The sequence below is a fragment of the Penicillium robsamsonii genome (assembly GCF_028829455.1).
Source record: "Penicillium robsamsonii strain IBT 29466 chromosome Unknown utg000003l_segment0_segment0, whole genome shotgun sequence".
Classification (NCBI taxonomy): Eukaryota; Fungi; Ascomycota; class Eurotiomycetes; order Eurotiales; family Aspergillaceae; genus Penicillium; species Penicillium robsamsonii.
In genome coordinates this window covers 4,396,082-4,423,037 of record NW_026643221.1, presented here as the reverse complement: position 1 = coordinate 4,423,037, position 26,956 = coordinate 4,396,082, and the positions used below count along the sequence as shown (strand labels likewise).

Genomic DNA, 26,956 nt, shown 5'->3' with positions numbered 1-26,956 from the left:
CCACCATGCATTACACCTCTAAATTTTAGGGCTCGCAATCAACCCCTGGGGAAGGAAGCTTCTTCCCGAGGTCCCTATATTAGCTTCGTAGCAGATGCTATCTTTTAATAACGTGGAAATTTCCATGCTTGAAGAAGCATGTAATTTGACTCACACTAGCTATACTTACCAGAAGTAGCCTGGCCATTTAGGATGAAGCCATGCAGTATAACGGGTGCGATATAGTCTTGTTTCAAGAAAACTCGACGACATCCCAAACAACTTTTGAAGGCTTGAGCTGTGCAACAATCAAGCCCGATCAAAAAGAGAGGAACTGACTGGGGGCAAGATCACGTTGTACCAAACTTCTCTCGCATTTCATAAACAGAATGATGGGTGTATCTTTCAAGGATAGCCAACAAAAGAGCTTTTCAGAGGACAGACCATGTCATGGCTCACGCCAAGGAGTTCTCTCTTTTTCATATTTGATACATATACTTGTATGCACAGTTCCGTTTTCCAACCCCATCATACGACTGATGGACCCGGCGATAAGTCCAAAATCCTCGGACGGCAGCAGTAGGCGGGTCGTCTTGATCACTTTTCCTTTGTGCAGGATGTAGAATAGAGTAGATTGGCCACAATAAACTTAAATTGGCGGTAAACAATATGCTCTGTTGTACTGGGTGCGCAGGGCACTCCCACAGGGTAAGAATAACACTATTTCCCTGTGTGTGGGCCAGCCATGCTCGACCCATTGATCAACTAGTCAATCTGTGAGCAATTGCTCCAGGTTGATATATGAAGCCGATGATCAAACAGTGGGCAAGAAAAGTTGTAAAAAGCGGGTCCTCACCACATTTTCAACATGGACTGATCCTACGATGTATCAGCACCCCGCTGTACACCAGCAACTGACAATTCTGATTCGACCTTGCAAGAAATGCCAACCCAAGAGAAGTAGCCGCTTTGTCTGGTACAAGTTGCAGCGGTGTCTAGATAGCACTTGCATTGGTGAAATGGCAAACGGAATGTAATACGTGGGGCCACCAACGCTTCACTGATGGGTTGAATCCAGTAAAGAAGGTAGGACTGCTCTTCACAAAATGGATAAAGGTGCCGTATCTTGATGGGCGCCAGTATTACCACAACGAGTCATGAAACAACCCGTGGGCACATGAGCTGAAAGGCATCTTGGAGTTTGCAACAAACAGTATTCGCGCCCCGAGTCGACATCGAATCGGGGGGAATCAGGATCCACTTAGTACACCGTATGGCCGGGTTGATATCCCGCAAGTGATGGTCGTGGCCATTGTACGTGTATCTCATGCCCTGGCTCCCCGAGTGGTGGATACAGACACGATACCTTGCGTACCTGGTGCAAACGTGGCCGTTCTCGATGTATCGCGTGCATTCTGGCTTTGTTTCGTCACACGAAACAGGGGTTGGATTTTGGATGTGGACGATTAGGCTCCAACTATGTCTCGGGGAGAAAATTCGACATCCCATTAGCCCTTTCGGCGGATATTTTGCAGCCTTCCGATCGAAATATATGGCACGTCACCTATTTATGAAGCTTGTTGGCACGCGTGTTCCCATGTATAGTTGATGCCTGAGGCAGACATAGATGACCCGAGCTTAGTTTTTCGTGCAAATCATGCAAATCGGGTAGCTCAACTTTCCTGGCCTTATCCTGCATCATTCTCGAGGACGTGGACCAGTTAAAAATGAGGGAGCAAGTTTGATCGCTTTGCAGCTGATGGATTCATTGGGAAATCGATATAATGCCTGGTTCCTGTGAGGTTTGCTCTGTAGAGCCCTCCAAATATCGCTGTCCCACATGCGGACTGTTGAGGTACTGACCCGATTACGATTCCACCCCTATCCATGCGTGGACCAGTTGCTAAGAGTTATCGATTTAGTTGCTCGCTTGCATGCACCCAGTCACATAAGATATACTGTGCTCCGAAAGCACCATCGAATGAGGAACCGAGTAACATCCCAGCGCCTGATGTCGATCCCACACCCGAGAACGACCCCAATGGCCCTGCACCTGCAGAACCAACGGGAACCAATGCTCCTGCGACCACCCCTGCAGCAGTTGGGGCATCGTCAGAAATGAAAGAGCTTCTCACCCAATACCCAGAACTCCGCAGTCAGCTACAAGATATGTTCCAGTCGACGCTGGAAGACGAATGGGTGGAATCGTACACAGCCCCCGCACGTGGACGTGGACGTGGGCGCGGACGAGGTCGTGGAGGGCTCGCTCCTCGTAGCCGTGGACCCTGGACGTCCGAGAAAGGTTTCAACCGCGGGCTGGGCAGAGTCCGGAAGCTAAGGCAGGATTGTGAGGAAGGCACGGAGACTGGCCAGACCGCCGAGGCTTTCATGCGGTTTATGGCGCTTGTCAAAGGCAAGGACTCAGCCTGAGTCATCTACATTTGCTTCCGGTGAAAACCAACCGCATACGAGTTAGACGGTCGGCATATATACCTTGATTGCACCACATTCATAGGTTGAGTCCGTGCAAGTGAGACATGCATATCGAATCTACGAGATGGTGGGCGGCGGCTTTTGATCTACTATGACTGTTCTAATAAAGTAGCTGTCAGATCTGACAGCTTTAGCCATATTCAGCCTTATGCAACTGATAAATATCCGGCCTCCTTTGTTTTCTGTATGCTTCTCTATTCCATGCTATCCCCCGGCTCTCGGGGCTGCTGGTAATTAATTTACCAGTATATTAAAGCGTAGGGTAGTAAATTAAAGCGCTGAGCACTGGCCCTATGGTGGTAAAGTGCAATATCGCACCACAGGTACGATGTACAACGCTACCATGCGAGCCAAGACCAGCAGCCGAAGTCCTATATAATGTCAGATTAGGGGCGCTTTTAGCGCCCCCAATAAAGCGGAGCATATGTCAACGGCCCAGAACTTGACAGACCAAAATTTCCGTACAAAAGTACAAAAGTACTGAAAATCCGGAATCTGTATGTTCTGACTGGTCACATGGAGTATTTTGAGAAAGTAGAGTACGGATTATTGGAGTACTCCGTACTCTGTGTAGGATCTAATTTTTGAAAAGACAAACGGCGCAGAGCAGGGGGGCCGGCAGTCAAAACAGCTACTGCAGCTCAACAAATCCTAAGCAATAAATAATATCCATTTGTACGGAGTAGACCTGTCATTTAAGCGAGATCGTCCTAGACCCCAGCCTCGGTTCTAGTTGGCCCATGTGTGTTCAGCCGCTTTCACGAACACGACGATCTCTTAGTGGGCTTCCAATGATATGCGAGAATCCCATCAAAAAAAAAGAGGATCTCGGACCAATTCCATTATCCCCAATCTTCCCCATTCTTGGAACTCTTTGTGATCTGTCCATACTGCTTTTATAATTTCAAAGGTTCTTCCCGCCAAGACCAAAGGATATCCGCGACAGATCCGGCTAATCAGGGTAGTTTTCAATCAACTCCCGATAACACCTCGGATGGCTGCCTCACCCCGAACTTGATTCCAACGATGGATGTGCTGTGCTCGTTATCTGAACTTACACAGTAAGGGCGTTGTACCGAATCCATTCGGCCTTACTGCCGACCGTTTCCGTCATGATCTCGCAGACCCGCCGAGAGAGAGCTTACAGTGACAAAGCTCAAGCTATGGCAGCTCCGCAACGACCGGGAATGGGAAGTCGTACTTCCTCAGCCCCCGGGGGCCTTTATAAACTCGATGCGGCGCGGAAGCCAGGAGCTGGGACGTACTCCGAACACACATTGGTGGAGGAGGATGAGGGGTCGCCAATTACAGACGAACAGATCAAGCGCACAGAATTTCGTCAGCAGGATGGGGTATGTCTTCAATTGATCCAGAATTCCGAGCGGGTTATGGCTACGGTGTACAAAGAGCTCCAATCGCTGACGAGTCCCTTTTCTGCCTGTTATAGGAATCTCCCAAGAGCGGTTTCCCCGAAGTGACGATTGCAGTGGCTGGCGAAGAAAACGCCGGCAAGAGCAGCTTTGTTAAATGTGCGCTGGATATGAAAAGCCCGCCTACCTCCAATATGAACAAGAAGAAAATGTCATTGAACGGATCGGTCTATATTGTGCATCTGATGGAAGTCGACTTGACACAGGTTCAATTTGACCAGGACAAGAAGATCGTCTGGCCACGTGCAGGACGCGACAAATCCGCGCCAGTTATTGACGGGGTTCTGGTTCTACATGATGCCACCAAGCCGGATCGACTTGCTTTAACAACAAACCTCATTGGTAGGTTTCCGTTTCGCTCTGGATGTACCGGTATTGGGGGGCTGATCTTTCCGGGAATTTAGACTCATTGGCTGCCTCGGATCTTCCTTTCTTGCAGGTTGCCTGCAAATGTGATGTCAACCCTGAACCTCTGGAAGAGAGTGAAGTGGATGCGATCCATGATCGATACGAAATCTATCGGACTTCGTTTTCATCGCCTCGATCTCAACGCATGTGTATAGCGTTAGTTTTGGGGGCAGTGATTTCTACTCGAGAAGGTGAGCAATTTTTTTTGGATTTAGTCTTTTCACCCTTTTCATTGGGACAAAACCATTGTCGGGTTGAAGTGCCTTGACCCCCAAGCGGAAGCGGGCCAAGGTGGGTCGCGGTAGGAGCGTTCGCTACTTGTTCCCCATAGCTTTTTTTGCTTTTCCCCTAAAAACTAACCCCTCTCTTCATCCTTAGATCTCTCTTCTAATATTAATTCACCGAGATCACCTAAACCCGTTCAAAATTGGCATACTCGTGCCAACTCGGAAAACCCAGTTTTCACAGGTCCAGCGGGCTCGGATCAATGTGTCGATGGGGATGGTGAAAACCGTCTCGCAACCGACGGAGACTATTTGCAACATACAGGCAATCCCCACCGTTATGCCCGCAGTAACTCGCAACCGGTGCGACCGCAAACTCCGCCATCCGGAGCGCGTTTAAATACCCGCAGGCCGTCAGCACAAGAACAACATTCCCCCAACCACGATAGCCGTCAGCAACGATTGCATACCGCCTGGAGACACAGTGGAGGGTCAGACGCTTTCAACAGTTTCTTAAACATGGACGACGAGGTAGACGATGGACAGAGCCGGCCCCCGAGCCCTATCGCAGTTGTGCGGCCAAAGCCGAGCAGCGAGAGCAACTCGAGTGCAGAGACGGGTCTATCATTTGACGAGCTAGTCGATCGTTTGATTTCCTTGCCGCTATCGAAACAAGACCAAAAGTTTCGTTCTACATTCCTATGTTTGTACCGAAAGTTTGCCGCCCCCGCAAGTCTCTTAAGTGCCTTGATAAGCCGGTTCGAGCGAAATGAGATGGGCAACGAAGATCAGCTGGCCCGCATGGCGGATCAGCTGCGACTGCTTGATGTCATGGCTCAATGGGCCTCGGATTATCCTGGAGATTTCGCTCATCCCAAACTTCGCAAACGGATCATTGAATTTGTCGCTGTGCTCGAAAAGAGCCATTTCTACATGTTCGCTGCCAAGGAGATCGGGTCGCAATTAGACTCGAATGCAGAAGATGATGATATTGGTTGGGCATATGGGGGTGAAAGTGATTCCGAGGAGTCCCAACAGGTTGAGACATTCTTCGACAATTCTGGCCGAAGTTCTCCAGCAGCGGTTCACACTGGCGCTGACTCTGGTACTAATACTTACGACACCGAAGAAGAACAAGACCCCATCTATAGTATGAGTGCGTTGGATCTCAGTACTGGGCCGCATGATTCGACATCACGACTCTCGGGCACTCTTTCAGTCTCCTCGAACACCGACAAACCTAACAGCATCACCAGCCAGTCATTCACATTGCTGAGCCTCGAAGCAGCCCAAAAAGAGGCCTTGCGTCTTGAATTAACACATAAGACTTCACTTGGCAAACTCCAGTGGCGAATTTTCATGGATACCCCAGAAGAAGAGTTCGCACGAGAACTGACGCGGGTTGACTGGATCATGTACAACTCATTCCGGCCGCGTGATCTTGTGCGTCATGTCAGCCTCTCGGGCATAGACAAGGATAAGATCAAGAGCTTGGCGAATGTCAATCGGATGATTAAGCAATTCAACCATCTGGCCTTCTTTGTAGCCAGCCTGATCCTTTTGCGCGATAAGCCCAAGCATAGAGCGCAGGCGCTAGAGAAGTTCATGAACATCGCAGTGGTAGGTTTTTTGAATCTAGCTACTCTAAAAGTCAGCGACTAACATCTCCTGCTAGAAACTCCGACGCCAAAACAACTACAACTCCTTGGGTGCCGTAATCGCTGCCATCAACGGCACTCCCGTCCACCGCCTCACGCAAACTCGAGACCTGATCCCCATCCCAGCCCAGAAAGAGTTTATGCGTCTGGTTATCCTCATGAGCACCCAACGAAGCCACTTTGCCTACCGCCTTGCCTGGGAGAATTCATTCTCAGAGCGAATCCCATTCCTACCTCTCCACCGTCGCGACCTTGTCTCCGCCGAAGAAGGCAATAAGACGTTTGTCGGCGAGAATAAATCTCGCATCAACTGGAAGAAATTCGAGGTCATGGGCGAGGTTGTTCTTGGTATTCAACGAAGCCAGAAGAGTCCTCATCCCCAGGCCCAGAAGTTCGATGATGTCGAGCGACTGATTTTAGACTCGAAGCTCTCTGGAGACGAAGAGGTAAGATCTTCATTATTGTGAATCATTGTTCTTCTCATTAACGTCGTCTAGGACTTGTATGCCCGTAGCTTGCATGTCGAACCGTCCACGGGAGCCGAGGGACGAAGGAAGTTTGGCTGGCTGCGTTCTTAAACCCAGTCGCTTCTTCGGCCACGCCTCTAGCAACCTAGGGCACTCATGCCCGTCAGTCTCAAAACGAATTGAGACTGCTCTTCCACACAACCACCCCATCTAACATCTTCACCCTTACCTTCCTCCCTAGCCTCTCTACCTTCCTCTACTTCCCCCACTCTTCCTTTCTCATGTCGCCATGCCCCTATATGATTGATAAATACTGTTGTTGTTGTCTTTTGCCTGCTTTTCGTTATGAACTCGGTCCCCTATGGGGGTCGATATGACGCTTGTAACGGTGATACATCTTGAAAAAAAACGCCCCGCTACGACATTTTGTACATATGCCTGCCGAGGTGTGGGTAGTGACGGTTATTGACTGTTTTCAGATAGTATCCTACCCTGGTATATATTGACATGTTTATATATGTATTTCCTTACATCATCCATCTATCAGATATGTATAAACGTAGCTATGCGACAGTACGAAGTACTGGACAATTATCAAGTTTCCGAAATAATCTCCACTTGGACTAGTATGAATAGCGCCGCATACATTTCAAATCACGTGAAATTTTATCCACCCGGCTATCTCAACCTCCGCCCAGCTTCAAGACACCAAAGACAAACAAACTCACCTCCACTTCCCGGTGCACAAGGGTCTCAAACCCGCCCAAACAAACCCCATAAAACCAATCTATCGGACCCTAGGCCCCAACCAACCAAAAAGATGTCCGCACCCATCCAAGCGCGCACAACCTATCGCGCCATCCTCCGCGAACTCCCACGCCGCAGCTTCAAAACCCCCTCCCCGCTCCACGAAAACCTCCGCGCGATTTTCCGCTCAGCACCAGCGACGTCAACATTGCAGCCAAAGTCGCAATCCGACGTCCTCCCCTTCTCAACCCCCAAAACAGACGAAGAACGCACTCTCCGCCTCCAAGAAGCAGAGCAGCTCGCTCAGTATGCCCGCGCACAGCGTGTCTACTGTGAGCTTCTAGAGCGCTATAACCCTGGCATGAGTATGGATGAGGAAGAGAAGATTCGTCTTACGGCTAGACGGGTTGGATTTGATTTGCCTGAGTTGCATACTCCTGAGGGGAAGGAGTAGATGGGTTTGGAGGCGATTGATTGGCCTCGCTTGGTTCGTCTTATATCATGGACTGTTGATTCTGAATACGGTCAATAGATGATGATTCTACGATAGAGGCGGATTGGGCTTGGCTTGGTTATCTGTTGTCTGCAGATAGTGTAACTTTGGTTGGGATGCATGGATTCGATGGAACGGCGTTGTTATTGTTGATATTTGGGATTTGTATACTACGGTTCATGTATAAAATAAAATAGAAAGCATTGCAAAGGAGCATGAACTTGTTCTTTTTTTGAAACTTTCACTATGCTATGCATTGGACTAATGTTCCAGTCGTAACTTGGGGGTATCTGATCTTGAGGTCCTGCTGACCTCAAAATTTGTTCATTGTGAACCACATGGGTTGCCGCACAGTGTCTGGGGCACCGAGAATGGACACCTGATGTTGACACTGGGTGTGATTGTGTTGCAGCGGTGGGGCCTAGCAAAAGGGTCATGGTGGAAATGCTCCAGAACCCCGAGGCTGCTGGCGCTGAAGGTTGGGCTTTTGAATAGACGTGTTTCCCTGGTTGACTCTTCAGGTAGCGCTGAGCTGGGCACGCTCCATCTGTCTCATCAAAGTTGAACTGCTTTCTTCGTCTTCCATGCCAACCCCAACCTCGATTGCAGTCTTGGGTCGGTTCCGGTTCAGACCGTCGAGCAGCGTGCACGCTTTGCAAACCCGCTGACTGGAAATGTAGTTACAGCGCTCGCAGTGTTTGATAGTCTGCGCCTTGACGGCCTTACCCGTCGGGCCGCGATTTGGCTTCACGCGCGAACCGTTAGGAAGCTTGATTTCGGTCTCGAGTGACTCGGCTTCGTCGTTCTGAGCGAGCTGCTCCTCCATTGCAGCCATCTCTCCTCCACTGGTTCGGCCATTTTGACTGCCACATCCACCAGCCGATTCCTCCTCCGACTGCTTGGCTTTGCCCGCACCCCGGACTTCCACTGGCACAAGCGCGGCCATGTCCTCGCCACTCTTGACGATATCGAGGATCGAACTGGGACGAATCTTCTCAAGATCCTTGATCAGGGTACGAGCACTGCCGCGGAATGCCTCCGGCGAGTAGATACATTCAGTAGTGAAGTAGTCGAGCTGACGGTGGTGGGCGTAGAGGACGATCTCCTTTTCGTAAGCGTACTTGAGAGGCTTGCTGCGCTTGATATCGGAAGCATCGGAGCTAGTGACGATACTAGTACCACGCGACAGACGGGGCAGATCACCACGCAGGAGATTCATCATGACAGTCTCCGCAACATCATCCGCATTGTGGCCCGTGACAACGTGCTTGATGCCCAAGCGTGCTGCGCCCCGGTCGAGCGCCTGCCGACGGAACACTCCGCAGTAAGTGCAGTTGCCCTTCTTGCCCACTTGTTCCACAACTTGATCCATCGTCCAACCATAGAGCTCGCTGTATCCCAGAATATCAAGCGGCATCTCGTATTGCACGGCATTGCGCTTCACGGTCTCGAGACTGTCATCGCGATAGCCGCGGATGCCCTCGTCGATGGACAGTAGACATAGATCCAGTCCGTAGTTATATCGCTCGTTGAGAGTTTTCAGTACGGCTGCTAGTACTGTGCTGTCTTTGCCGCCGCTGGCTCCGATCGCTACTCGCTCGCCGGGGAAGAAGAGGTTGGTGCCGATGATGGTTTCGTGTACTTCGGTCTCGAAAATATTGATGAAACAGGCTCGGCAGAGTTTGTGCCTATTCTTAGGTCGGATGATAACGGCTCGCGCCTCTTTGCAGTTGAAACACGCCGTCGGAGCCATATTGTGTTGGTTAGGCCTGTGACTTGGTGGCGGAGAAGAATTTCTTTTTCCCCCGCGATCGGGTCCGTGCGCTTGGTTCCAAGGTTAGATCTATATCAACAGGTCCGCGGGCTATACTCGGTCTTTGGCCTTGGAGAATATGAGCTAGTCTGGAGAGTTGAATGACCTTGTATCAATTCAACTGATCTTATTTGTACGCTGAGTGACCTGATCGCTCACCTTCAAACTCATGCGAGATGACTCGACTGCACCACCCGTAGTAAGACAAGGTGCTGAGGTTTACGAACTGAGCTTCTTTTACTTGAGTGACCGAACTCGTTCATTAAAGTCCATTAGAGTCGTCTTTCTCCGCGAAGCCCAAGACAAACGTTCCTAGACCGAAAACCTGTCAAATCTTTGTAATTTCTCAGGTTGGATGCCTGTGGCCCTCTCAATATACCCCAGCAGATCATGGACTCTTTATACCAGCGAAACATGGCATTGATGGCTTCGGTGTATCGGAAGCCTTTGTTTTGTCGATGCAACAGGTATCCGTTCAAGCCCATTCCCAGCCATCCTCTTTGGGAAGATCACAGTACTCCTTCAGCTTGTTTCATCCCTCGGGCTTAAACCGGCCACTCAGCTTTGCGTAGGACGACTTCATATCTTGATAGGTGACTTACTGGACGCCCTTTGAAGGCTCGGGAAGCCATGTATGCGACAAGATAGCATATTGTAAAAGCGGGTTTCCACCATGTGGATCTACCTATTCATAGAGCCTATATGATTCTGTATGGAGAACCTCATCGTGTTGAATGTACAGATATACTGTCTGTACAGCACATATTGAAAGGTTATCTTGCAAGATGTATATCGAATAATGTAATTGTGAAAGGTCTAATCTATTGATCATTAGAAAACCTATTTATAGACTCGCCATCCATTTCCCCTCAATACATCCCCAATGGAAATGTCATTCAGGCGAAAGAGGGTGCAAATCGAATCCGGAAATCCCCTAAGCGAATTAATCCATACAGTTCTATTGCAGCACAGAAACCGGCATCGACAACGCAAAGTTGCACCGGAAGCACTAAGCTTGCATTCCCGCAGTAGGTGTTGACTGGCTATACTGGAAAAACCACGTAATTTTGCTCGCTATCGGCAATCTAACGCAAATGAGCACTGCATGAATGTTCAAGCCTTCACATTCTCGGCTAGGTACGCCACAGGCTTTCCCTTCCGACACAACAGCCTAGCAGACCACACAGGCCACTTCTTCATCTTAGCCACCTGCACAGCCTGATGATAGATATGATGTCGTCTCAAATGCAGGGAATAAGGTTTGGACCGATCAGCAAATAACTGAAGACCCTCTTTCTCTCCAGCCCCTAGCTTCTCCACGGCTCTAACAGTCCGTTCCTGCGAGAACGCAAACGAAGTCCCAATAATTTTGAACCGCCGAGCCATTTGGTGGAGATTAGGGGAATTCCAGCTTTCGTCGGTCCAGGAAGGCCTGGAATTCCAGGGTATCCGTCTCTCCTTCTTGAATGCACGCCACCATTCCTCGGTCGATAACCGGCCCTGCTCCCCACTCACAGCATGGATGCACCCACTCGTCCTCAGCGCCACATGGACCAGTGTTCGATCCACCACTACATCAATCGGGACTTCGTCGATCGTAGATTCTTGGTCTGGTTTTTCGCATCGCGTTGAAAGCTTGATTCGACGACCTGGGTGTAACATGTATGCCGCTGCACATGCTGTCGAGGGGGCTCCCTCCGAGGTCGCAAAACCGGGGTATGGGAATTTATCGGCTGGCCCGAGGACAGACGGTCTGATGATTAGGACTTTGTCCATTCTGTTACGCTCAGCTGCCTTCTGCAGGACTAATCGTTCGGCTAGATGTTTGGCGTATGCATATGGCCATGGGAAATCATGTGCGTCGTATTCGTCGGATGAGCCGGTTTTCTGTACTGCGCTCCATGCTTCAAGTGCGTTCTTGTAGTAATCTTCCTCCTCCTTGCCGAGTGGATATATTCTCTCGTCGACTGCCACGTCTGTTGATTCGTGGGTTTTCCATAGATGGGCGTTGGCGTATGCAGTGGAGAAAAACACGAAGCGCTCGAGGTTGGGGAATTTGAGGGCATATTGTGTGAGACATATGCTTGGTGCCAGCACCGTATATGCTAATTCTCGCAGAGAATTGTGTAGTTGAACTGACGATGCGGCGTGAAACACAATGTGTACTGTCCGTTTCAGCATCTGTATTGTCTCTTCTGGTAAACTCATTGTCGCGGTATTTCCCAATTCGCCGTCAAGGATAGTCAACCGCTCGTTTTCGGTGAGAACCTTTGCGGTAGAGGGAGGGAGTATGTCGGACCATTTCGCTTTTGCTTTACTGGTAATTCAAGTCAGTGGGTGTTATTTTGACTTGTATATATTTGGTCACTTACTCGGAGCCACCTCGACATAGTACATATACTCGTTCCGGAGACGACTGGCTCAAAAGTCGGCATAGAAGCGCAGTCCCGATGAAGCCTGTGCCCCCGGTAACGAATATCGTCTTGCCTTTATAGTAGTCCCATATCATGATGGATCATGCAAATCTCCAATGCCCGCCTTCATGGGTAAAACGGGAATATGCAGGATGAGAGGGCATACAGAGTATATAATGTTGTAAGTTTGTACGAAGGGGGTTTTCGGTGGGTCTATGAGCAGGATACAGAGCAGTTCAGATGAGTCGTCCATTGGACCTTGTGGCTAGAAGCCCGATGGCACTGAACACCGATTTCGGGTGCATGCATATCTGCAGCTAGGAAGAGAGGACTGCAGCTGTACGACCAAACCAGCGGGGACCAGCCACTCATATTGTTATAGAATAGTGAAGCTGTAGCTACATGAAAAGTAAATTATCGTGATGTATCTTCAAGTTGGAATCATAGGCCGGTGGGGGTGAACTTAGGGTACTCCGTACTTGATAGGCTAAAAAAAGCGAAGTGATTAATATGTTGATCTATCTGAAATATCAAAACTAGGAACTTACTAACCTCGCTTAAGACGAGACTTAATAAGACAAGGGGCGATATTTAAGTTTGCCTGCAAATGAATGCACACCGCTTCATGCAGCACCTAGCCAGACATGCATCCCTATATTGAAGGATGCATAAGACCACCTAAGCTCTTCAAGTCTATTCGTCAATTTCTTCAGGATCGAGATCATGGCAAACGGATTTCGATACATCTGCTTCCCGGATACATTTACACGGGCCGAGCCCTAGATAAATATCCTGTTTCAGTTCTCACTGTAAAGCCAATGCATTGCTCTCCTTATCACTAAAAGTCAATATTCTGTTTTCTATGATGCCATCCAATCCAAGACTGGCTCCTTTCAGCCAATTGTCGGTCAGAATCACAATGTGATAATGTGATGACCTGCAAGGGGGAGCGCAACTAGGACAATGAGGGCAGCTGAAGGTAAAAATGATCTCAACCCATAACCCATCAGTTTACAACTCAGTCTAGTAAATGTCTCGATTGATTCCTTTCCGATGCTAGGGTTATTGTGTAGGGAGTCAAACAAGGTATATGTCTTCCAAGGTAAGGCGAGGTGAAGCTTTACCATATCTAGTTACATACACAACTACAGCATGTCAGCGAAGGGCTACGCCCTATAGTACCCCATCTGGACTAGAGTCAACGGGTTCACATTGGGCCAATGGTGCTCCGGCTCAAATGCATCCCGGCAAGTTCCCACGTTATCTACAAAGTCGCCATACTCGGGACAAAAAGGATTCGGTCCATCTCCATAAAGAAATTCGTGTAGCTCGCCGTCCAGCCAGGTGCCTAACCCCGCCCGGCGCATCCCGTCCGCTGTACCAACAATGAGTTTTGGCCTTGATGCGTTGTCTCGCTGATTCCAGCATAATGTATCACATATTTCAGTGAGCAGACTATGCCAGTTGCCGTCAAGGAATTTGAGGAAACTCAATTCGATAGAACATACGGTCTTCGGAAGTGCAGCGAGGAAATCCATCAGGTCCGATTGCTTCACCAGAAAATTTGATAATGTGAAGGAGCGGAGTTTTGGCCATTCCTCCAGAGGGAATATGGTCTGTAGTGGGATAAAATGGGTGGGATTTTCCTTTATGTCATGTATGGTGTCGGTGGTGACTGTTGTTCCGAAACTGATATACCTCATATCCTTTGCTTCGGCTAGAGCCCCCTTAAGATACCCGCTGCGAAATGAGATCCAGGTTTTGTCGTTGTTACCGATAATACCTTCTTGCCCTCCCACAAGGAGTGTAAGGTCTAGACGACAAAAGCCGGGGCTTCGAAGTATTTGAACGAGGTTATTGTATTCCTCACACGGCTGATCAAAGATTGTACAGTTGAGGCCGGTCGGAAGCTGGTTGACATCCAGAACCAATTCCGAGACATTGTGTTTGATTTCTGCGAGTACAGATGTCACCTTTCTGACTGCACGCCATTGGTTCTTCCGGACCTCGGTTGCTTCTTTCCAGGGATGGGCGTACCGCGGCACTTCCCCATCGTTCGATGTCGGCCATCCCCGTGGAATTGGGTAGTTGAACCCACATGGAAAGAATCGAATCATAGGAGTCTCATATAACGGGGCATAGAGCCATCCGTGGGCTGCGGGGGTTATGGTGACTCGTTTCAGTCTCGGGAACCGGCTGACTCCATAGATAAAAGCATCCACATCGCTATTCAATAACAGCACGTCTTCCTGCTGGTGGAACAAATTCTGATACAATTGCCAGCAGACTTTCAGCGGCGGTTGCGCGATACCTTGTTTTCTCCGTGTCATATGATTTGGTCGATCTGAGTCGTAAATCGTTTTCCAAACCCTTTGCATATTGAGGTTCTCAATGTTTTCTTTACACTCCGCAACAAACCAGTTGGGGCATCCTTCGACGGGATCGATATCTGCCTCGTCAACTTCCCAAACAGGGTGGGGATGCGGCTGTGGGCCTTCGATGAAGCGAGCATCATCCCATATGATTTCGGTGACATTGTGCCGGAAAGCTTCGTGGTCTGCAATTTCGCGGAAGACTCCGATGTTGCATGGGTGGGCAGAGAGGAAAACACGATACAGCCGGACACGAGCGGTTTGTGCCAAGATTTTACATGCCAAGCGTAGAGACTTGATGTCGCGGTTGGCCAAGTAAGAGCAAATGCATATGAGAAGCTCGACGGGAAGGCTGGAAATGCGGTCAATGCCAAAGTCTGAGATACGTGGGGGCAGAGATTGAGAAGCCATTCAGAGTTGGTACTGTTCTTGTCAAGGATGGTCGAAGTTGCCCGAAGAGTCATTCTCGTCTGCCGTAGGCTAGTGACCGTTTAGTTGCCCGCTTGGGTCTCTGTGTCCTATTCCTGTCTCGCGGTATACTGGGTATCAGATCGCAAAAGAAGGCTGGGTATGGTTTCTCCTTCAGACCGATCTTTATGTTCGAAACTCCATGCAATGTAAAGCAGCCGACGTATATTCAGCGATATTTCTATTGATGTCTCAGTATCCTCTAGTTTCTTAAATCACTGATCATATTAGACTATTGGACACTACGTTCACTGAACAAGCCATCGCTTTCAGAGGAGATGGTAGAACATGTCTCGCTATTGACCTTGATAAGAGCTCAAATGAGCACCGTTGGTGTCGAATATTGGCAAATTGTTGCCTTGAACTGTCTTTATTCTTACCAGAATTGCTCGTGGGTGTATTTTGTATGAACGATTGGTGAGGTATCGCAATGATGAGAGTCCAACACCATACTTGATAGCAGGATAAGCTGGAATTCGTGCCTTGCAGTCAAATTGAGAACGAAGTCAAGATTTTCGCAAACGTCGACTAATAGCAAGCGATTGGTGCAGAAGGACCAGCTGGCACATTTCCCGTCTCCTTTAAACGAGACTGCTACTGATTTTCGGCAATTGTGAGCGACAGATAGACCTGTGTGGGGCCAGTTGTATCATACAACATTCCAATGGTAGTCTCTGCGGGTGTAGAATTCCCATCGTGCATGTGAAGAAGCTCATTCGCGGAGAACTATGAAGGCGCGCATTCCAGAGGGCAGTATGTGGGGGGAGACATCAAAGTTGTGATAAACATACAAATATCAACATATTTATTGTAGTGATGGCCTCATCTTGTCCTTTTTTACCATTAATAAATTTCTGGTTGATTTTATAAAGCATAGTTTTGCATCTCGTCTTATTTTACCATATTGTTAAAGGTTTTATTCCAATCCTCATTCGCTTCGACATGAAACCAAGTCCACTCGATATGGGCTATGCCCGACCTCTCGAGTTCACTCTCTCAGTCGTAGTGAGAACCAGTCCAAGCCCGCTCGACTTTCAATTCGCCGCCGATACCCTTCTCTCGCAATGGCCTGTACTGAACTTACGAATGAACCCGTTGGTGGGTACTCAATGCGATCAGCAAGTTTGCAAAGACTAAAATCAAACAGAAAACAAAATTCTTGCATCCAAAAGACCCCGGGGACCTGGCCGAGGTATGGGAAGGAAAAACCGTTAATCAAAGACTCAACGAGATTCTCCGCCTTTCCTCCAGGCTGGACTCTCCACAACTGGTTGACTCCGAGGCACTCGATAATGTGTTAGATTTTGGCTATGGATTCTTGCATGCATGGAAGCAGCGAGTCTTCTCCATACGAACGGTATTCTTAACCGATGCCTGCATAATAGGGTTCAAATTCCTACAGCCCCTTTGCAATGCAAATGGTAGATGACATGTCAGATAGCAACAAATCAATAGAGCTAACGATGTAATTATAGGCGCCCATCGAATAATCCAGGCTTATTGCACTCTCCTGGGAGGAGGGAGCATTACCCACGCCCACCATGCCCGGCCAGCATTATCACTCAAATCGGAAGTACTCGAAAAATGCACAGAGATGATTCAGTCTCATCAGATCGCAGATCTGCACAAATGCTCAATGCATCGTACTTGGGCAGCCGGAATCGGGGCTCTCGGAAAGCAGGTCGGGCGGGATATATGCTACCGTTCAACACGACGCATCAGCAAGAGCTTGTTGATCCCCCGAGGGAAAGTCAAGAGCTGGTTAAAAGAAGCTAAAAGTAAAAAGGCCAAAGTAACCGAGCATGATCTCTTACTAGCCTTTATCTACAAGGTCAGTGATCCCGCCTTCGTTCAATTGACCCAAAATTGAAAAAGTTCACTAAGACCATACCCTGCACAGGCTTGTTTACATCCACCAACTCCTCACAGCTTCGGGCTAGTTATCGACATCTCAAAACAGCTCCAGTTTGAGACAAACCTCTCTAACCCCTGGTATATGATGCCGCTGCCGGATCCAATGCCAACAAGCGAATATACGACTCCGTCATTGGCTCGACTGGCAACGTACATCCGGCGTGCGGTTGACGAGGCCAAGCAGCCAGAATGCATCGGAGAGATTGTCGATCAGCACAAAAAGCTGAAGAAAAGTCCCATGGTGCCAAAGTCATATGGCAGCCGAGCGGCTCAACCGCGCATCGCTTCTTGGAAAAAGCTGCCGTTTTATGATCTCGATATTCAAGGCGAAACTCCGCTCTTTGTACAGGGCAGTGTTGACTATTGTGGACTACTCCGCGAGACTAAAAGTCACTTGGATGATTTGTTGGTGACGTGGAAAGCGCGGGGCCGGGATGGGGAGGACGGTGGTTACTGGGTACATGGGAGACTGCCTGAAGCTGTTTGGAGGTGCATGGTGGATAGTTTGAAATGCCGAGATTGATTTCTATTCTGTTCTCTACACGACTGGAACGTGTCTTGTTTATTGTGTTATAAACTATATTTTTAATTGACGAGGGTGATGATCCCATGTTTTTATAGACAGATCTTCAATATTATTGCAAAATAACCCCGAAATAGGCTGCACATTCTAGATGCTGGCTCGCTCAGTAGTGCTTCCAGTTACCTGTTGCAGAAAAGAAGTAAACGCGCTGTGCACAGCACTGTGTCTATCTTGAGCAATGTGGAAGTAATCATGGAAAATAAGGTAGAGCTTTCCCAACTAACTATACAAAGGAATATTTTACTCAAAAGAGATCTAGTTTATGTGAAGATAATGGTGCAGGTGGAGTGATCAGCTAAATAGGCAACGTTATAGGGTCCCCACACGCTTGGACGTAATAGTCAAGTCCACCCGACCTTATCGTGGGATTTCACTTGACTTGCTTGGGATATAACCCCTCTCTTTGAAATCCGTGATGCCTAAGACCAGTTTAATGGCATAGCTTCCAAATGCGTGAAGCTGAATAACTTCAAAATATGTCTCACGCCCCAAAACGAGCCTGCGATCAATGTCACACACTGAAAGAAAAGTGCCGACGGCCGAGTGCAACAACCTCGTGCGAGCGATGTGACCGATTAAATCAAACCTGCAAAACGACACGAAACGTCGCAAAACCCGGACGGATACCACGCGTCGCAAGAAAACTATCCTATAATCTTCCAACCAGCTTGGGCTCAGTTTCCCACAACGCAAAGACACTCGACCTATTTTCATCTCAAAACACACCCTATCCCCGTTTATACCTCCCGTTCGACAAAGGACTATCCAGCAACCCAGCCCTGTTCCCGGAACTAGACCAGTCGGAAAGACACTTCCTCAATCTGATGAAAGACATTGTCGCACCATCTCCACTACACAAATACCTAATCGGGCCGAGCTTCCACGAGGAACACCACCATTTGTTTGTGCAGAACCTGCTTCGACCCGCACCTACGCCTATATTGAAAGACGCCACACTCGCCTGTACTGCCGTGCTTCTCGGAGAGCAATATGGGCAATACACCAAGACAAGTGTTGAAGTCGGACATCGACGAGCGGCGCTGGCTGTTTCAGGGTTGCGGTCGTTGCAGATATACAAGGAGCAGGATTTGGTCACTGCGCTTGTAGTTGGCGTGTCTATGGTGACGTTTGCTATGCATGTTGCCGATGGCCAGTCATTTCTTATATCGCGTTATACGTTGACGCTTGTCAAGCCCGCTTATAGGACTCTCTTGGATATGGATTCTGGTATTATGGATTTCTTGATGTGTTTGGTTAGTACGGAGACTTTTGAATGTCTGCTGAAGTCTGAGTTGCCGACTATCCGAATCGGTGAACACGATCGCCACAATGTTGTTGATCGGTATCTTGGGCTTAGTTCGTCGCTTTTTGCTCATTTCTATGATATCTGTGAGGCTGGTCATTTGATAAAACTTACTGGTGGGAGAATGGATAGTGAGATGGTGGAACGATTGGACACGATACAAGGCTCCCTGGCGCGATGGCAACCATCGCCATCACCGGAAACTCTTGAAAGATTTATTCAGTCTGAGATCGTTGGGATGCTCGCTCAGGCTGAGATCCTCCGTCTTGCGGCTTTACTTATTGTACATCGGATACGTCATCCCTCTAGGCAACGCGATAAGGAAGCTCTGCAGCTATCCAGCGCCATTATCGCGAAGATCGATAAGGTATTACAAGAAACAGGGCGTTCAATACCATGCACGGCATTTCCCTATATGGTTGCATGTTTTGAGGTTGCCGGGACTGAAGCGCGAGCAGCGGTGATTAGCAAGATTCATGAAGTCGTGACATTCTCCCGGCAATGGCAGCTTCAAGTGGCGCGCTCCTTGTCGTCGGTATGGAATGCGAGGGACCGCGGAGATCAGATCTACTGGTTCAATCTAGGTGACTACATACGCATGAACACACATGGTCTAGTCTAAACGCTGTTACGCAATTCCAACATTGGATATGAAGCAGTGGAACCAGCCTAACAAAGCCCTCAAAAAAACATTATTTATGCCCCATCATTGCCGCCCATACGGCCCGAGATTCGTCGTCATGAATCTCGGGTTTCTCAATGAAAAAGAAACCGGTCCCTGAAACATGAAGCGCCCGGGAATGTATCTCATCACCAGCGACATGCATCCCTTTTTCGTCTACCATATCCACCCCAGACAGTAGTTGTGATACTACACCAGTCACAACGTCCATGGGAATGAGCATTTCTCGCGGGAAAACTGACGTAAATGCCTCAACTGCGAAAAGAGGCGTTTCCACCACCCCGGGGCACAGAGCATTGACCCGGACTCCTTCTGCCCAAAGTCGCTCTCCGACAGAGCGAGTGTATCCAATAAGCGCATCTAGAAATTGATTAGCCATGCCTCGTGGCTGAGATGTTCAAATTGTCTATTCTCAACCCACGTTTAGTACTAGAGTACACCGGGGTTAGCATGCAGGGGTATAGTCCCCCAATACTCGACGTGAGTATCAAGTTCCTATGCCCTTTCGTTGACTCTGGAGAGCGACGGAAATAGTGCATCGCGAGGTAACTAGTATATAGAGCGCCGTTGACATTGATATCGACAATTTCAGAACCCGGGTCGGGCGGGATGCCAGTCTCACACCCAGCAAAGAAATTGACGTGGTCCGCTCTTCCAGCATTCGCAAAGACAAAGTCTATCCGACCAGTGGCAGTGAAGATCTGGTCAAAGACAGCGGCTAGTTGCTGGTAACTTCGCACGTCGGCTTGATAGAATGTGACATTTGACAGGGAAGCTGCTGCTTCTTGACCTCGTTCTTGATTGCTGCCAATAATGTTTACCTGCCAACTGTTGGTCTGGCTCAGGTCCTTGGCAACTGCAAGGCCGATCCCACTGGCTGTTTTTCGAACTTTGGTCAATGAATGATCCGGGGATTGGGGGAAAAGTACATACTGCCGCCGGTGATAAGAGCGACCTTGGTCATTTTGTCGGATCTGCAATCGACTGATACTGTATCCCAGAAGAACTTCAGGGACGAAATATTTTTGGGGAGGGGGGGATTTCTTTGATCGATCGTGTGGCTTGACGCTAATCGTTAGATCGAATGCATGTTAATCACAGCTTGTTTTTTGATTGGGGGGGGGGGGAGAAGGGGGGGCCCATGTCTGGTTCGATTGATATCGGATTCAGCAATTGGATCGGAACGATATTAATCGGTTCATCATAGGCCCACAGTGGAGCTAGACGGAGAAAACATTGCGATATCCAATGCCACATGTTCGTGCGCCTGGAAAGGGGAGTCAAGGGTGTGCTCGAGTCAAGGGAAATCTGCAACCTAGGAAATGACGTGCGGCCTTGAGACGACATGTCGTCTCCCTGGATTGTATAGCTGCAGGTCGGAACCTAAATTGCGGCTGTGAATACATGTGGAATCTGAGTAATGTCTCTAGGGGATTTGTGCTGTATTCAAACTAGTTTGAAGTGAAATTGACCCGTTTGGGGTCTGTGTGTTGATGTGTGGATAGAAACACACTAACCGTTTTTGAATTCTCGCCACTCCAACTGGGGTTGATATGGTGGCATCAGGTCGATCAGGGTACACATTCAGTATCTTGCTAACCCAATGTTGTTAAGGACCGAAGCGCCTTAGACTTCGAACCTTGTCGAGGGCATTGGGCCGAACGGCAAGGGCAGAAACTCAGAGGGAAAGATGTCTACGACGTACGCAGGTGGAACTTCCAATGATATATTCTGTAGGGGCCGGGGGGGGGGGGGAGACGTAATCTCCGGTATACCCCTCGAGCCCCCTTGCGAAGATGAGGGATGTTGCGATGGATTGACATTTCCCGGACGATTAAGTTATGTTGCACAAATCTGTGGCTTATACGATGTATTGAAGAATTCCAATTAAGATTGCATTGAATATTGCTTTCAAGATTGCATTTCTGTGCGTGTAAGAAAAGCAATTGGAGATCAAGCAGTTGTCGACTACAGTCTGCATGAGACATATATTCACTCGTAATGACAAAAACGCTACCATGTGGAATCAAAGAGCCAACGGCTAATTCCCACAGAAGCCACCATGTGGGCCGTAATCGGATGTGTCCGCTGTCTAGTGGACATATCATATCGAGTAATCCCGGGATACGAGAAGATCTGCCGCAACGGCGATTTCAAAGTGTATTCCATGACCTGCATATTTTCCAATTATTGGACGATCATGGTGTTTTTGGATTGGGCTTACATGTAGAGACAGCTGTCAATTTAGGCACAGCGGTATATCCTAAGTTCTTGGAAACTCTACGGCTTATCCCTATGCCAAAACCTAACAGTTTGTTGATCCCGACTATAGGGTCAAACTTGATTAATCTTGCAATGAACAGTCATTGCATATTTCTAATTATTGCAACCCGAAAAGCAATATGCTAGCATATTCGAGGATCTCCATTTATCACATCTAGGTGTTGATGTCTTGCAACAGAGTAGTGGATCCCTGTCAGACGTAAATCTGATATATCCACATCCTAAGATGATACGTCGGGAAAGACTTGGTCTCCATATGATTGGCGCAAAATATCTACGGTCAAGGCACAAAATACTTGGTTATTTGATCTGACCTTGATTAACCGTATCTTGCTTTTTCCAAGGCAATATGTAATCATTCTAGTTCGCAGACCGTGGCTTGCCATCTGCACCTAAGCCATGCCCTGTCAACAATGTGATCTGTGAACTCTTCTTATGACCTTTGCGTTATTTTGGATCTCGAACCATATGACAGATCCAGGATACATAGATGCCCCCCCCCCCCCCCATCCCTTTCTCATCTCCTTCAAGTATATTAAAGACACAACGCAGTTTTAGATGATTTTAAATATTTCAAACCAACAACTTACTCTCGTTTAATTTTGCCTTGTTGGTGGTCCACCAGACCTGTCATGTCTTCCACCGAACATTCCTCCGTCCCCACGTGGACAGAAGGGGATTTCGAGCACCCGAACCAGGAATTCCGCCGGTCCATGATTATTGCACTGGTGTTTGCTTACACCTTGTCGACCTTGTCGGTTGCTTTGAGGATCCTGGCGAGGAAGATAACCGGGAGCAGGCTGTTCATGGATGATTACTTGATTATGATGGCTCTGTTCTTCAAATATGCATGCTCTAGTGGAGTCGTTGTTCGTGAGTGGGATCGAAGTACGCCATCCAGTTAACCTGAAACTAACAAACGTAGTCCTGTACAATGGAATGGGGTCCCACATCACAATGATCCCAGCAAAGAATCTCTTGGTTTACTTTAAAGTATGCAACCTCTCAGCCCTATATCAAGTACCCACATTGACTCGAGATAGCTCGGATTTGCCAACGCCTTCATCTACACCGGCTGCATTGCCTTCATCAAATACTCCATTCTCGCTCTGTACAAGCGACTCTTTGCAACCCGCCACATGGCAACTGCAGTGAACGTGATGCTTGGGTTCGTCACCCTCTGGGTTGTGGGTGTTTACGTCGCCGGTGCTCTGCTGTGCATTCCCGCCAGCAAGTTCTGGGACCAGTCAATTCCAGGAGCCTGCCTTGATCCAGCCAAGTTTTACTATGGCATGCAGATCCCCAACATCCTTACCGACGTTATCCTCTTGATCATGCCCATGGGCGTCGTGTGGAACTTGCCGGTCCCAAAGTCCCAGAAGTTACTCCTTTCCGGAGTCTTCCTCGTCGGTGGCCTGTATGTTTGATAGTCACATTTTTCCGTGGAAGAATACTAACACTTCATGTCTAGAACCTTGATCTTCAGTATCTTCCGCCTCAATGCTATGGTTAATCTGGTTAACATGGGCCCTGATATTACCTGTGAGTTTCTACCATGCTAATGCTCCTTTCAAATCGTCTGATCTATATCACTAATTACTTGTCCAGACAACCAAGTCCCCGTTATCGTGTGGACCTGTATGGAAGCAGCAGTTGGAATCACAGCTGCTTGTCTCCCTAACCTCCGCCCCCTGTTCAAGGTGGGTAAGCGCAACTTCTGGTCTCAAATTCGCTCCAACAACAACGTATCCGAGATGACCGACAGGACTCTTGTGAGCTCGAGCCACTCTGGAACCATGACCACCACCATCACTTCCTGCCACCACAAGAAGGATGACTCGTTTGTAATCCAGCAACGTTTTGACGAGTCTGAGTATGAGGTTTACAAAGATGAGAAGATGACGGAGAGAGTCTAGATCTGCAGAATGTTCACGAACGGAAAAGGGTGCGGAGATTGCACAGGTTGGTCGGGAGGGTGGGGGGTGGGGAGTCGGGGGAAACAAAACTTTGGCACACTCATTTATAATCTTCTTTGTGATACCTTCATTGACATTTAACGTCTTTACTATATAGTCTTATTATTTTTTTTAAATACCATCATGAGCTTGTCTCAAAATATTATACCATTTCTTGATGTCGTTAAGGCAGCGTGCCTCGGTTGAAGAATCTAGAGTTTCAACAGGCACAAAGGCGAGTTCCAAACTGCCATAAATCCTAGATAGTCCGGTGGCTAAGCTGATTTGCAGCCATTTTCCTGTAACTCGGCGCTGTAGCAATCCTAGCGTTCTTACCCCAGATGAGAAGTGGGATAGGGATCAAGTAGATCACAAACGCAACGACTGTAACCAAAATATGCAAGTCTCGCATGCCCATCGCCTCAACCCAAGGCGTTAAGACAAAAAGTACAATCACCGAGAAGATGTTTCGCATAAAAATCACTCCGACTAATGCGTCACCAATAATCTAAAAGCCCTGAAGTTAGAAAGAGGGCCCACTCAGAATGAAATCGGTACTCACATCCTGATAGCAATCCATGAGGTAAGAAAGCGTGATACCGCTGATGGCAGCAAGTGAAAATCCATAAAATGCGAATCCCACAGCAAGAATAGCCCAGTGCGCACCCTAGAAAGTGTTAAAAGGGTTCAAATTCCACGCTTTGACCAAGCTACTCACATAGCTAATCCCCAAGCCAAACAACAGGATTCCCGCCGGGCAAACAATGGCGATAGGAAGAGCAAGCCAAAGACGCATCTCCGGTTCATAAATACCACCATTGCGCTTGGATAACCACAAAATCGATTTATCGCTCAAATGTCCACCAAAGGGGAAACCGAGAACAGCGCCAACAAATGGAGCCACATTCATGAGTCCGATTCCAGCAGCATCGAAGTTATAAGGCGGCAGAATCATATAAGACGCCTGTAGCGAAGTCATGATCGCAAACACGGCCAGCGTAAAACCGTATGTGATAGCCGCGTACGCAACAGCCGGGAAGGTAAAGAGCGCCACGATTGGTTGATAGAAATGCGGCCACACCGATTCGTCAGTGGTGGTCACCAAGGCCATCCGCTGGAAATATGTCTTCATCTGAATATCCGGGTTGGTCGGTGCGCGACTCACGACGTTCTCATTGGCGCCCTTTGCATCTACCACGTCCCCGTCCTTGGGCGGCTCGGACGGTAATCCAGTCACCTGTGCATCCCGGGCAACGTCACGGCCATCCAAAATGGGGATGTATTTCGATTCCTCGAAAAGGAATATCACACAGAGGAGTGTGACGCCGAAGAAAATGACACACCACCACCACATCCACCTCCACCCTTGTGCGACGACAATGTATCCCGATGCCACGGGACCAAGGAAAGCTCCTGTCGTTTCGGCAATGACATACCATCCGTTCATCGTGGCATGCTGGTGCACAAAGAACATATCTGCGATGGTAACTTGCACGATAATCTCGCTGATTGCACCGCCGATGCCGGAGATCAGGTTACTGCCCATTAGATCCCCGCTTATGTATGTCTGGGCCTGCCAGATGCATGATGCGAACTGCAGAGAGACGCTGAATATGTAGACTGGACGTCGGCCGTACTTGTGGACTAGGGGCATGAAGAAAATGCAGCCTACGGCGAGACCGCCGTAGTTGATGGCTGATCCGGCGTTTAGTACATCGAGTGAGAAATTGAGCTCTTCTTGCATTGGGCCCCATGCTGTGAAGCCGATGTCAAGTTGTACAAAAGTCCATAGCACGAAGAAGCTGACTAGGGTGAAATTGAGGACTTTGCGAGATGTTGACCAATTGAGGGGATCGTTGGGGTCGGCTGATGGGGTGGGGAATAGAACTATCTGGTCTCTGGATTGGTGGACTGCGTTGGTGAGTTCAAGTACCTGGTAGTATTGGTTGCGATCACGTACTATCTTCTAACCTCACTGTTCCAGGAGGCCACATAGTCTCGTCTCGATTGTCCATAGTTGTGGGAGTAAAGAGTGAACTTGGTGCAAGATAGACATGGCAATCTCCCTTTAAGCAATCCACTGCCCTGCAATTAGGAAGATGCCTTATCAAGATAGTGCGGGGAAACTCCAATTATACCAGATCCTGTTAGTCGGTCGAATCACGATGTCTGAAACTTGCCGGCTTGGCGGACGGCTTTTAAAGCTTCCCCTCCTTCGTCTTTGATTCGCACGGCTCCCAGCAAAACGAGTTCATCCTGGGATGATAAGGGGAACGAAACTAACCGATGGTAATGGGTGAAAATCAGAAAGGATATCGCATCTCTGATAGGGGATTCCGGATCATGGTCAACATAGATTGCCTCCGTTCTATCTTGGCTTATGCAGGCTAGTCTAGTGTATGCAGCCCTACTGTAGGCAGAACTTCATCTCAACAGAAGACATTCAAGCAACATCTTTTCAAACTAAACTATTAGAACAACTTAGTCAAGCGACCAAATATACGCATGAAACATCTCCCGACTATAATCACTCCACGGATAAACCGTAAGATCAAAGTCCGGCTGCAACAATCTCAACTCCCTCTCACTCAGTCGACGTCCACGCTCAACATTACAGCAAGCACACTGAGCCGTACAATGACCCCAACCCTTCCTCCTCGTCGGATCGGGTGGTCTCTCGCAACATTTGCACGGGCGACCACAGCATCCGCCACGCCTCGCACAATCCTCTCGCAACCACTCACTCCTAAGATGCCACTGCGGCTGTTTTCGAATCCACAGATATCCACTCTTGATAGGGCTGACCGGACAACCCGCCACCATGGTGTCGTATATGCGCTCAAGGCGTAAGTACTCATAGTCCAGCGATATCATATCCTCGATCCAATCCGTCAGAATAGTTTTGGCTGCTTCGTCGGATCGGGCGTCGACTTTCTGGATACAGTCCTTGACGAATCTCTCGTGTTGGGTGATTTCGCGTAGGCGCTCTTCTGTTTCGATAATCGATTGCGCCCATCGAGATAGTACGTCCCGGTCAGTCTCCCACCACACATGTCGCTTGCCGCGGATGATTTGCCAGTTGACCCATCGGCCAGAGCTCTCTGCAATATCTTTCACGTAGTCGAGGAAGCCCTCGAGCTCTGGGAACATTTGCTTGACTGGGTTCTTCATCTTGGATTGCTATTCTTTGAAATGCACGGTGATTCGAGGTTATCTAGAAGGGTAGACATGTTACATCACTTTTTATCATCCAATCAGTCGATGTGAATA

The 26,956-nt window shown here is 48.6% G+C and overlaps 11 protein-coding genes across 11 annotated transcripts; 6 read left to right on the top strand and 5 right to left on the bottom strand.

Moving 5' to 3' along the window:
- Positions 1–1,866: 1,866 nt before the first annotated feature.
- On the top strand, positions 1,867–2,409 carry N7447_006412 (uncharacterized protein; the record flags this gene model as incomplete). Its single annotated transcript, XM_057230674.1, has 1 exon — positions 1,867–2,409. The coding sequence occupies one exon, from the start codon at positions 1,867–1,869 to the stop codon at positions 2,407–2,409; it is 543 nt and encodes a 180-aa protein (XP_057085764.1).
- Positions 2,410–3,584: 1,175 nt separating this feature from the next.
- Positions 3,585–6,770, top strand: N7447_006411 (putative Ras guanyl-nucleotide exchange factor RasGEF; the record flags this gene model as incomplete). Its single annotated transcript, XM_057230673.1, has 6 exons — positions 3,585–3,824; positions 3,920–4,244; positions 4,307–4,501; positions 4,689–6,154; positions 6,210–6,638; positions 6,690–6,770. The coding sequence occupies 6 exons, from the start codon at positions 3,585–3,587 to the stop codon at positions 6,768–6,770; spliced, it is 2,736 nt and encodes a 911-aa protein (XP_057085763.1).
- A 709-nt stretch (positions 6,771–7,479) lies between these two features.
- Positions 7,480–7,860, top strand: N7447_006410 (LYR motif-containing protein; the record flags this gene model as incomplete). Its single annotated transcript, XM_057230672.1, has 1 exon — positions 7,480–7,860. One exon carries the CDS (start codon positions 7,480–7,482, stop codon positions 7,858–7,860), a length of 381 nt encoding a protein of 126 aa, XP_057085762.1.
- Positions 7,861–8,416: 556 nt separating this feature from the next.
- On the bottom strand, positions 8,417–9,652 carry N7447_006409 (putative PP-loop ATPase superfamily protein; the record flags this gene model as incomplete). Its single annotated transcript, XM_057230671.1, has 1 exon — positions 8,417–9,652. The coding sequence occupies one exon, from the start codon at positions 9,650–9,652 to the stop codon at positions 8,417–8,419; it is 1,236 nt and encodes a 411-aa protein (XP_057085761.1).
- A 1,173-nt stretch (positions 9,653–10,825) lies between these two features.
- N7447_006408 (uncharacterized protein) lies at positions 10,826–12,221 on the bottom strand (the record flags this gene model as incomplete). Its single annotated transcript, XM_057230670.1, has 2 exons — positions 10,826–12,029; positions 12,085–12,221. The coding sequence occupies 2 exons, from the start codon at positions 12,219–12,221 to the stop codon at positions 10,826–10,828; spliced, it is 1,341 nt and encodes a 446-aa protein (XP_057085760.1).
- A 1,071-nt stretch (positions 12,222–13,292) lies between these two features.
- On the bottom strand, positions 13,293–14,909 carry N7447_006407 (F-box protein; the record flags this gene model as incomplete). The annotated part of the gene is made up of 1 exon (XM_057230669.1): positions 13,293–14,909. One exon carries the CDS (start codon positions 14,907–14,909, stop codon positions 13,293–13,295), a length of 1,617 nt encoding a protein of 538 aa, XP_057085759.1.
- Positions 14,910–15,908: 999 nt separating this feature from the next.
- N7447_006406 (uncharacterized protein) lies at positions 15,909–17,403 on the top strand (the record flags this gene model as incomplete). The annotated part of the gene is made up of 4 exons (XM_057230668.1): positions 15,909–16,064; positions 16,114–16,387; positions 16,442–16,797; positions 16,867–17,403. The coding sequence occupies 4 exons, from the start codon at positions 15,909–15,911 to the stop codon at positions 17,401–17,403; spliced, it is 1,323 nt and encodes a 440-aa protein (XP_057085758.1).
- Positions 17,404–17,939: 536 nt separating this feature from the next.
- On the top strand, positions 17,940–19,388 carry N7447_006405 (Zn(II)2Cys6 transcription factor; the record flags this gene model as incomplete). The annotated part of the gene is made up of 1 exon (XM_057230667.1): positions 17,940–19,388. The coding sequence occupies one exon, from the start codon at positions 17,940–17,942 to the stop codon at positions 19,386–19,388; it is 1,449 nt and encodes a 482-aa protein (XP_057085757.1).
- Positions 19,389–19,458: 70 nt separating this feature from the next.
- Positions 19,459–20,412, bottom strand: N7447_006404 (uncharacterized protein; the record flags this gene model as incomplete). The annotated part of the gene is made up of 3 exons (XM_057230666.1): positions 19,459–19,808; positions 19,870–20,325; positions 20,382–20,412. 3 exons carry the CDS (start codon positions 20,410–20,412, stop codon positions 19,459–19,461), a joined length of 837 nt encoding a protein of 278 aa, XP_057085756.1.
- Positions 20,413–22,363: 1,951 nt separating this feature from the next.
- N7447_006403 (uncharacterized protein) lies at positions 22,364–23,647 on the top strand (the record flags this gene model as incomplete). The annotated part of the gene is made up of 5 exons (XM_057230665.1): positions 22,364–22,604; positions 22,657–22,724; positions 22,775–23,148; positions 23,203–23,273; positions 23,340–23,647. 5 exons carry the CDS (start codon positions 22,364–22,366, stop codon positions 23,645–23,647), a joined length of 1,062 nt encoding a protein of 353 aa, XP_057085755.1.
- A 298-nt stretch (positions 23,648–23,945) lies between these two features.
- On the bottom strand, positions 23,946–26,857 carry N7447_006402 (uncharacterized protein; the record flags this gene model as incomplete). Its single annotated transcript, XM_057230664.1, has 4 exons — positions 23,946–24,194; positions 24,249–24,353; positions 24,405–25,597; positions 26,431–26,857. 4 exons carry the CDS (start codon positions 26,855–26,857, stop codon positions 23,946–23,948), a joined length of 1,974 nt encoding a protein of 657 aa, XP_057085754.1.
- Positions 26,858–26,956: the final 99 nt, after the last annotated feature.